Source organism: Lepisosteus oculatus, chromosome 5 (assembly GCF_040954835.1).
Source record: "Lepisosteus oculatus isolate fLepOcu1 chromosome 5, fLepOcu1.hap2, whole genome shotgun sequence".
Classification (NCBI taxonomy): domain Eukaryota; kingdom Metazoa; phylum Chordata; class Actinopteri; order Semionotiformes; family Lepisosteidae; genus Lepisosteus; species Lepisosteus oculatus.
This window is the reverse complement of record NC_090700.1, coordinates 47,051,764-47,063,015: the sequence shown is the minus strand read 5'-3', so window position 1 is coordinate 47,063,015 and position 11,252 is coordinate 47,051,764. Positions and strand designations below refer to the sequence as shown.

At 36.7% G+C, this 11,252-nt stretch overlaps 1 protein-coding gene across 3 annotated transcripts; it reads right to left on the bottom strand.

The window, feature by feature from the left end:
- Positions 1–6,195: 6,195 nt before the first annotated feature.
- Positions 6,196–10,333, bottom strand: terb2 (telomere repeat binding bouquet formation protein 2). 3 transcript variants are annotated; one of them, XM_015343148.2, is made up of 8 exons: positions 10,198–10,333; positions 9,763–9,858; positions 9,154–9,235; positions 8,620–8,759; positions 7,668–7,729; positions 7,314–7,411; positions 6,882–6,970; positions 6,196–6,629 (listed from the first exon to the last, which is right to left on the bottom strand). In XM_015343148.2, coding segments are annotated over exons 2-8 (627 nt in total). In that variant the 5' UTR covers positions 9,764–9,858; positions 10,198–10,333; the 3' UTR covers positions 6,196–6,474. The 3 variants fall into 3 exon arrangements, with proteins under 3 accessions (XP_015198634.1, XP_015198632.2, XP_015198633.2); XM_015343146.2 differs by having other exon boundaries at positions 9,606–9,858; positions 10,198–10,332; XM_015343147.2 differs by lacking the exon at positions 10,198–10,333 and adding an exon at positions 10,039–10,189 and having other exon boundaries at positions 9,606–9,858.
- Between the last annotated feature and the right edge of the window lie 919 nt (positions 10,334–11,252).

Below are 11,252 nucleotides of genomic sequence, written 5' to 3'. Positions count from 1 at the left end.
TGCTGCGTTAATCAGGCATCTTTTGCGGATTACTGAGACAGTGAAACTATGGATGCAGAAAAACTGATTATGGATAGTCTGTACAAACAGTCAGAGGTGTTAAATCTCAGTCATCGCCAGCTCTTTGTGCCACCACCTTCTCTCTCTCTTCTGACAAATTTAAAGCGTCTGTTTCTAAACAACAATCGCCTTCTGTTACCACCTCAAGAGGTAAGGGTGAAGGCCATTTAACGTAGGTTGAATTTTTTTTATGGTCCCGTGTTATTTCTGCTTTCATTCTCAAATGCATTGTCTCGGAGGTCCAGGGTGTACCCTGCCTTGCACCTGTTGCTTGCTGGGATAGGCTCTGGCTCTCCGCGACCCTGATCTAGATAAAGTTGGTAGAAAATAGATGAAGGGATCATGAGCAATAAAGTTATTTATAGGCTGTGATGTGATATTTCTTAAAGTCTTCTTGTGAATGTGGGAAAGTCTGAGCCCCACCTTATTGTGAAACTACAGAATTATTTCCTTCACTAAATCTATTAGATAAACAAATAGCACTCCCTTTATCCTCCAGCAACTATTTCACTCCACAGCAAGATTGCTGAGTGGAAGTGAATCAAGAGTCTCTTGCCGATATTAGTGAAAATATTGGACCTCTTGATTCATAACATACAGTAACATCACTTTATTAGCCCTATACAATTTCTTGCATTAGGAATTAGTCTTTTTCATACCCCAGCTTGCTCTCCATGAGACACATAGACAGGGAGAGAAGCCTGGGGTCAGAGCTCAGGGTCAGCCATTGTACAGCACCCCTGGAGCAGCTGGGGTTAAGGGCCTTGCTCAGGGGCCCAACAGAGTAGGATTCTTCCACTGGCTGCAGGATTTGAACCAGCAACCTTCCACCCACAGGCACAGATCCTTAGCCACAGAACCACCACTCCAGCCCGATACTGTCTGGGGTTAGGCTAATCTTTTTTAATATAACAGGGATCTGCACACATGCCGTAATAAAAGAGAGAGATAGACCTTGATGAGTTTCTGTCTTATTATTATTTTTTAGATTCTGCATTTGCAGAGGCTGGAGTTGCTGGTCCTGGATGATAACCAGTTGACTGTGCTACCCAGTGGGATTGGTGCACTTCACCACCTCAACTCTCTCAGTGTGAGCCACAATCCCCTCTCTGTCCTTCCTGTGGAGATTGGAGACCTAACTGAGCTCAGGGAGCTGTGGGCAGTTGGCTGCAGCCTCATCTCCCTGCCTGCCAGTGTTGGGAAACTGAAAAAACTTCAGAAAATAGGGTTACACAACAACCACCTCTCCACTCTCCCTCCCGAATTCGTGCATCTTACAGACCTTCAGTGGTTAAACCTGGCCTGCAACGAATTGTGTGACCTTCCAGAAGGGTTTGGCAAGCTACAGGCCTTGGTTTTCCTGAACTTGGAAGGCAACAAATTTGAACATGTGCCAGAAACGTTGTCAGGTCAGTTCCATGTAATGAGAAATGAAAGAAAATGTTATGTTACAGGTTTCACCCAATGTTTTTTAAGAGTATATTTGTGTGCATCTTTTGTTAATCTTCAAAAAACATATATCTTCACTAGCTCATAGTGTCTCATATGTGAAGTCGTTCAGGAAGATGGATAAGGCAGAAAGTTAAGCCTGTGTGGTTCAAATGAATGACTTGTGTGAGAAATAGAAGAGTACTGTAAGAAGCCAGATAGCAGGAGCAAGTGTTCCCAAGTCTTCCTGGGTCTCAAACAATAAGTCAGAGAAAGCCTGGAGGGTTTTTGAAACAGCTGCAGTAAATAAATCCAAAAGGTTAATTTTCCTGTTGTCCTGAAAATGATCCTTTTTACGATTATGACTTGGCTTATATTGGAACAGTGGGAGTTGTGCCTGGTTCACCTGCAGTAAATTGCAAACCCTGTTGCTGAGGCTGATACTCTTAACATCTTGCAAATGTGGCCATGATGCTACTAATGGGGAGAAAGATGATACATTCAATGGGTTGATAGTCTCTTCTTGCCATTATTTTTTATTGTTTATAAAGAAGAAATGAATAATGGAGACATGGTATAAATAAGAGGCCTTTGGGCCCATTGTGCTTGTTTACTTGTCTTAGTTTTTCAATATGTGATATTTCCCCCGAGATGTGGGATAATTTGTGTTGCCCTTCTTTCTAAGACTGTACAGTACAGTCCTTTATAAGGTATAGTGAGCAAAGCTGTACACAGTATTCTAAATGAGGTCTTACTAGTGTGTTGTAAAGTTTCTGCATACATTTCCGTGATTTACGTTTTTGTAATACCCAAGGATTCAGTTGTTTGAGCTATATGAGGTCATAGCCCTACAGTATTTACATAAAGGCCTAGCTTAAGTTGGTCTATTTACATTTAATTTACCAGGAAATTGTCCCAATTCCTTGTATGATTCCTTTTTCTAAATGCACTCTATTATAAAAATGGTCTAAACAGCATGATTTCTGGTTTTTAATTGATAGATGCTTCACATTTTATATACTGTGGTCAACATTTGCAAATATTCACACTCATGAGCTTTGATTAGTTTGAGTTAGTTTGTGCTGTTAAGAAAATGCATGCAAAAATGTAATATAGGAATACATTAGAATGGCAGTTATCAGATAATGACTCCACTACTGTTTGGAGGAGCCTTCAGACTATCACAAATTATAAACAGAAACCTCCCAACGTTATACTCGTTGTCATGACTCATCTCTGCCAGATAGACTGAACAGATTTTATTTTAGGATTCAAAAACAGAGGGTCGTTAATGATGGTCATAGTTCATGCATTTTGACCTCCTCAGATTCTAGTGCTAAATCTCCCTTGTTGCTCCTCTCTTCTGTTCTGCTCACATTGAGTTCTCAGCTTGCTCCTCTCCTCTTACTCCTCCTCTCATTATCAAAGAATGGGAAGTTCAGAAACCTTTTGGATTTCCAACTTTCTCATGAATAGTAGGCAATGAGTGTGGCTGTCCCCTTATTTGTCAGACTGTTTGTTAATACTGGTGTTCTTCAAGGATTTGTACTTTCCCCATTTACTCTATTCCTTGTATACCAACAACTGCGCAGCCGGCGACTCTTCTGTCAAATTAATTCAGTTTGCGGATGACATCACCCTTGTAAGCCTCATCGCTAACGATGATGAGGCCATGTACAAAGAAAGGGAGGTGTGCTAACAACCACCTGGAGCTTAATGCCCTTAGAACTGTGGAAATGGAGAATCCAGGAAAAAGTCTCCAAAACGTCTTTCCCTGGTAATCAATGATGTGGCTGTGAGTGTGGTGGACGCCTTTATGTTTTTGGGAATTATGATCTCTAATACCCTAAAATGGAACAAAAATATCACCAGTATCACAAATAAAGCATAGAATGTACTTTTTGTGCCAGCTAGAAAACTTTGGTGAGTCTCAACAATTCTAATACAGATTACAGAGCCATTATTGAGAGCATTCTGAGTGCATCTGTTTGGTTTGGCAACGCAACTGTTGACCCCAATGGCAAACTGCATAATGTTTTTTATTCATCTGTCATCTGGCCTCCATTGAAGATTTGTACAGTACAACGAAAACTCCACAGACGAAACGTTGTGTTTCCTTTCTGTTCTTTTTAACATGGAATAAACCTGTTACCTGTTTCTTTGCAACCTACACATGCTGACGCAGCTACCTACTTAAACAATAGTACAGTATGATGAGTAAGAAAGTTATTTAAGAGCTATGATGTAATACCAAGTCCCCTTGTGATGGGAAATATTTGAGTTCCACCTTGTTGTGTAACTACAGGTCTATTTCCTTAATTAAATACAGTAGATGAATGGTGCCCATCCACCCCCAACAACCTCCGTGCTTCACAGCAAGATTGTTGGACGGAAGTGGCTGAATAAAAATAGAATTTATTGCATTGTTTCTAGGAGTTGTAACTTAATGCTCCAAGCATCCTCTGCCTTTCCAAGAAAAAAAACATACTGTATATCAGTGTCTACGTGCTGTATCTTAGATACTTAGTAGGATGGGTTTTTCATTTGAATATACTGTATTTATCAGTTAGGTATAGTCACTTTTATATCGCTTTAATTTCTGCCCATCCTTCAACACCTCCTGATGTAGGAAATGGTATATGTAGATTTAGGTTTGTAGCATTAGCAAACCAAAGACTTGATATTAGAACCTTGAAGCTGAAGAGGAACAAGGAAATGTTTTAATTATGTGCCAGCTAGTTTACAGTATTTCCTGTTAGATCTGTATTAGAGTTTATACTTGTAAAAAATGAGGTTAATACAACTATTGATTTCATTTTTGCTACAGGTAAAATGTTATCAATTTATGTTATAATTGCTTAATATTTTTTATGTGCATAATAACAGCAGAATAAATAACAGGGAATAAACCCCCTTGTTTTGGAATTAATGAAAAAACAGTCCAGGCATTATAAACTATTTAAAAAGCATTATTATTTTAAGATGCGATGATACAGCAGTTACATACAGAGCAGCATCATCTCAGTAAAATGCGATGTGCTGTGTATGTAACCTTATATTACATTGCTACTACTGCATAAGCTTTGGTATCAATTATAGAATTACCTGTTTGGTGTGGTCTGCTAGCTCATTTTATCCTGCTTAAAGTAAATTAACTAAATCTACTTTCTAGACATGGTCAGTCTTCTTGCACTTTGTATGAAGTCCAACTGCATTACATCATTGCCAGATGACAGAATCCTTGGATTTACAAGACTGACTAAACTAGACCTGCGAGAAAACCCACTAACATTACGACCTGCTCATTGGAAGGTAAAAGTGCAAGCTATTTTTGCAAGCAGCTATCTTAATGAAACTTTATATAGATTTAACTTTCAGTTTTCAGTTGATGATATTCCATATTTCACTTTAGTGGGATAAGAATCTTACAAATAAATGTGTTTCTGGAACACCTATATACTGTACAAGTATTCTCATATTCATTCTTGGATATTATATTTCTCTATTTAATACCATAGCACAATTTTTTATGAAGTGATCTAAACTAAATCTTATGCAAAATAAGTGAAGTGGATAGCAGAGAAAGCCTACATATTCTGTCCTTGAGTATTATCAACCTTTATAAATAATACTTTTTGTGTTTGTATGATTTTTACATACTGAGCCCCCACCATTAATTCAAAATGTAAATATGAAAAGTGTTTTGTTCTACTTGGAGATCTAAAATATACAATCGGAATATGATATTGTTTTTAAGTTAAGTGAGTAAAATATTTCATTTTTAATTACATTAATTTTACTAACGCTCTGAATTATCCTGGATTACAGAACCCCCTCTCAGTTAATTCTTTTATTACACTACTGCATTCTCTAATAACTAACAAATGTGTGTTCATTTCCATCTTCAATTCTGATTTTATTTTTTATTTATTTTGTAGTGTCCTTCCATAATAACATGAACACCTTAGATTGTGAACAGCTTTAAGCACCTGCTTTTACCTGCTAAACAACCACATTCAGAAAGTCCTGTACATATTTATAACTGGTAACATTCACTTTGGCACTACAAAACTTCAGCTCATGAATTAAAAGGCTTGTGCATTACAATTGGTTTACAGATCTTGTCATACTGGTTTATGGAGGTTGTTCATTCCCCCACTCCCAGCAAAACTGGTTGTTAAGGTACTGCATGTGGCGCCATCTTCCGGCAGAAAGATATTCTTTACTGCACAATGAACGTCCTATTGGTATAGCTGTAGAAAGGTTTCTAACAGGATTCTGAGAAGGCCCTACAGCTTCAGCTGTTGATTTATGAATGCCTCTTGCCACGTTCCGTTTGATGTCTTCACAGGGTTAAACACTGCATGATGCCATAGGATGTGCTGTGTACTTCGGTTGTATTATTTGATTATTGTTCTTTCATAACCTGAGTCATTTATATTATTAAGAGAGGTCACTCTATATTGTGGAGTTTCATTTGACAATTTATTGAATGTACTTTCATGAAAGAAGCAGTTTTTTTCAAATTATTTTTCCAGCTCACAAGCTACAAGATCAAAATACCACATTCTATGCCCATTTGCAGGAAACCTTCAGACACCACTCACTTTAACCCGTAATAAAACATACTGTTTTTTTTTCTTTAGGGACTGGATTTCATTTTACTGGGATGTGTAAAAAAAACAGAAGCAGAAGATACCATGGAAGCTAACCCAGCAGAAATAACCCTATAATGTGAAGAATCAGACAACTGGAGTGTCGAGATCTCAAAACTCACGATTCAATGTGTGATTTCCCCGAACTTTCATGGAAAACCCTAAAGTGTAGTCTCAAAATCTGTAAAATTAACAATCTTTCCCCTGGCTTGTAAAACATCAGTCTTCTTGTATTAGTGTAATGGTTTACACTACATCTTAATAATTTCACATTTTTCTGTATATCATGACTTACTTTGAAACTGTACTTTGATAGAGTTTCAATTAGTGGTCAGTTAGTGCTGTTAATACATTTGTCATTTCTGTTTTTAGATTTGAAAGTAAATTTTTCACTATGTGCTTTGCACACAGAATATCCAGCATGTCCAGGAAGGAAGTCAGCTAACTCTCCTGAATATTTTTTCAGTTGATTAATAAAAAGATATCCTGTAAAAGTGAAAGAAACCATGTGTCATTTAATCTTTATGAGCTCTTCTGAGTTCACTGTTACACAGCGATGATGCTGTCAAATATTCTATAGAAGTTCAATTCTCAAGGGTCTGATTAAGTCTTGGAAAGATTTTCCACGGTGTTAATTGCTGTTCCAGCATAATTAATTTACTTGTCATTACAAAGAAATTATAGTTAATTAAAACAGGAAATGTTTTTGGATACTACTGCATATTTTAATGTTCTTACCTGTGAACATATTATTGATTGGATAATACTGAGGGTTACAGCACAATGGCATGTCCCTTTGTGGATTTTTAATTCCACATGTCACCTGCCTTTTACAAAAGACATAATTTAGGTTCACAACATTAAATACAGTATACTCAAACAAATGACATTTTTTTAATCACTAGCAATGTATCAAAAATTATTACTATAAACATAAAGTTGTATTATACATACATCTAATTCTGTTTTGAATTTGCCATGTCTTTCACAGTATAAGAAACAGGTTATCATTGTAGAGCAAGTTTCACTTAGCACGTTTTGGTAAAGAGGGACCTCTTGTGGCAATATGATGAGTCCAACTGGGACAAGGCTGTAATAATATCACAAAAATAACAGAGTTTAGACCTGACATTAAGACAGATTACTTCAAAGTTCATCTACTGTACATACCTTATTTTATTGCTGTCTTTTTTAAGGCTGTCCTTTCCTACGCTGTGGTACTCTTTATCCTTCTGTTTTTCCATCTGGATTATTCTGCCACATGGCAACTTTTATGGACAAACAGAAATACATCTGTAAAATGCTAATACACATCCACATGAAGGAAAGCTCTATGCTCTAACGAAATAAACTGTTACATATTAAGCACAATGGGCATCTCTACATGATAACTGGATGATTACATACATATTCCAAAAATCATACTGTAAGATTAAACCAAAGATATACAGTAAATCACCACACATACACAAATAACATACATCCATAAAATAAGTGAAGATTTGAAATACTATAGAAAACTACCTGTTTTGTACTTTGATTGTCCTCTTTCTCCCAAATGAAACTTCCCACTGCTGCTTTCACTTCTGAAATTATTGATAATTTTGTAATTACTTTTATAGTATTGGTTTTTAAGATTATATATTAGAGCAATTTTAGCATATTTCACAGGGGACAGCATTGTGGTTCAAAGTAATGTAATGATTTTACACAGTGAAGTCCAAAAGCCATACCTGAGCCACAGCAGCTCACATCAGACCAGAGCTCATTCTGGTTTCTGTTGGGTTAAGAGGACTAGAGAGCAAGTGACTCCTCCCTAGACAGGACACCACTCCACCACAGGGATCACCCCTGTCATGCTGGTCCCCTCTGGTACAGAAGGGTGGCCTGGAGCCACAGGGGTAAAGTACTTCACTCAAGGTACAACTGCAGTGTCTGCAGTAGTGACTTGAACCCACAGCCTGTCAGTCATGGGTTCAAAGGCTTACCTGCTATATGCAGTGAAGGTGATGGTAATTATATGTATTTCAATGTGCAAAGCTTTTATGCAGAGCATTCAGTTCACAAGTAAGGAAATAACATGACTGTTTTTCTGTTGCTTTTTACTAAACCCACAAATATAAAAGGGTGGCATTCATAAAAATGTACAATCGGCCCAATACGAAGTGTAAACAGCAAGACCTACAGTAGAAGATCTGACACTGTGCATGCTCTTTTTAAATAAAGTTGTTTCAGCTATAATTTGCCATTAATTGATTTTTATTTTTTTTCTTGTAATAGAGGACACTTTCATAGAGGTCAGTATGGGGCATGTATGTGATTTTGTGGCAAATATTAAGAGAAGCAAAAATAAAACAGGATTTTTTTTCTCAAATTATATCAATTAATCAACTGTTAGAATAGAAAGCAGTTCACTTGCACTGCAAGAAGAATTGTTGTATTTCTAGTTAAAAGTATTTTAGACATTTTTTCTGACCTTTCTGAACAGAGGAAGGTGGAAGAACGAAGTGGCCCACAGACACAGCTACCTTGTTTCTGTTCTTCTCACAAGCAGACAGATAAGAGGCGTGAAAAACTGTCAACCTGTTTTTAGAATAGTCCAGACTCTCATATAGCCTAAACCAAAAAAAATGCTACATGAAATACATGCTACATGAAAACAGTTACAGTATATGTGCCCGATGTGACTTAGTATTACTATTAAGGTTTTATTTAATTATAATTATTAAATAATTATATTTATTTTGTTGTAATTATTACAAGTATTCTCAAAATTATTAAAGGAAATATTGGTATTTGTAACCATATACAACACAATGTACTGTTTATAGTCTGTGTATAGACTGATACTTCAAAACAATTTTGCAATTATTTTTAAACCTGTAACTTTAAATGAAAAGATAATTCGATATTTCAGAGCGTTATGGACTTTTTTCCTGTGTATTATGTTTTTTACTGTGTAGAAAAATCAAAACGATTGTCTTTAGGTGGGAGAATAAACGTTTGTTACCGATGAGTGTCTGGATGAGATGCGTCTTTACTGAAAATGTAGTCTGCTGTTGTCCAGTCTGTAATAATGCCACCTTCAGACACTGAAATTTAAAATTCACTGTCATGCAAAAAATATTTTTTCACACTGATATGAACGTTTCTAATTTAATGGTTAACATTTATTAGACCACATTATTACTCTCCTAAGATAATTATACTATACTATCTCTAAACCAAGATAAAATGGTTTTAACATATAAAGGATATTTTAGAATTCAGTTTGAAAGGAGCTTCATTGTGGCTTAGTACAGGAAATTTTACATTGCTTTTTAAAAAAACAAATACATTTATAGTCAAATATAATGGTTGTTTTCGCAGTGCAGCTCCTCAATCCCCTGGAATAATGAGTTTCACTACCTAATTGATGATGCATGGGACATGTATTAACTATAAATTACAATTTTAACTTACTCCACATATCGCAGAAACGTCTGGGGACACTTTGGGAAAACCAAGCTTTTCTATCTCTAAACATCCCGAGCTGTAGTGTAACCCTTTGAAAAAATGTTTTCGTTTATGAAAACTATAACACGTTGGTTCACAACAAAGAGTGACACCAAATACAAACTTTACTGAACGGTTTTCATTGTCCTTTGTCAGGGAGCACTCAGCTGACCAGACGTCTTTCTGAAAGGTTTGTTTCACGGGTTTTAGATTCGGGAACCTGAACAACAACAACAAAAAAGGCAAAACTTATAAAAAATAATTTACATGTACAGCTTCAATCAGAGATAAACCACAGACATGAGAATTTGCCCGTTCAACATGGGGCTATAACTCCGCTAAAACCCGCTATAACATACAGTATATCGGATAGAGGAAATGTATTTTCCACTGTTCCCACCTCATAAAAGGCGATTCTCATTTTCTGCCGCCAGAAATAAGCTTAACACGTCTCTTTTTTCCGGTTCAAACGTTGAATTTGATAACCATTGAAAATATAGATCCATCATGGACAAAAATGTTTTAAATGTTTTTGTTTTTCAATTGAAGTTGAACCTACCCTAAGTTTATCAGATTTGTGGGAGATTTTTGTTTTCTGAAGAAATTAAAATGAACTCCTCTATAACTGGTCCGGATATGTTTTTAAGGTCAACGGTGTTCGTCGCGCTCGCCTCGTGCACGGACAGACCACGTGAATCGCGGGCGCGCGGGAGGCTGATTGAGCCTTCCGTTCAATTAATATCAGTTATTCAGAAGCGAGAGGTAACATCTTTCAATACTCAATATTGTTTTTATATTTTTAACATTGAGCTATATGTTTTCTATACCCATAAAGTTCCTGCGAAATGTAAACCTTATGATTGTCTGTCCCGCGATTCCTGCCTCTTTTTCATAGAGACGGAGCGGTTCCTCAGCGTTTAGCTGCTCCACATACGAAGCTACATTTTCAAACTTCACACGTGGTCCACATACTGCATCTCTATGGTAAGTTTTTTTTAACAAGTTAATATTTAACTAAGTCATTATTCATTTATGTATAGCCTACTATATACATGAATGAAGAGGGACGGTGTTAAATTGAGGACATGCTCCTACGAATTTATCGTATAAAAGAGACGCAGCATCGTTCAGGCCGGTAACAACAAAGAAGTCAGGTCAGTTATGAAGTCTGTTAAACTACAGCAGGGATTTCTCGTGAGAAATGGCACTCAGTAGGTATACTGGTGTATCCCTTAATTTTCGTGATATGCACATACTTTTTGGAATAGGGTAGCATTGTTTAATTTTTAATGCCACCCTCTGAAAGCATTTTAAATTGTGCATCCTCTGGTCTGTTAATTCCAGCGAAATTGGCATGCATTCAAATATTTGGGCGCATTAAAAATTATTCAAAGTAGTTCCGTCGTGGGATCCGGTGTTTTGATGCATCCCTTAGGAAGGTCTGTCCTGAAATGATTTAAAACCATCTGTTGGATTTTAACTGTTGCGAAACCGGCATCATTCGTTTGACTTTGAAGGCGACGCAGTAATTTTCAGAAGAGAGATACTATGCTGTTGCAGGAAAACGAAAAACGCTTTTACATTCGCACTTCTCCCCCGACACAAACTTATTTC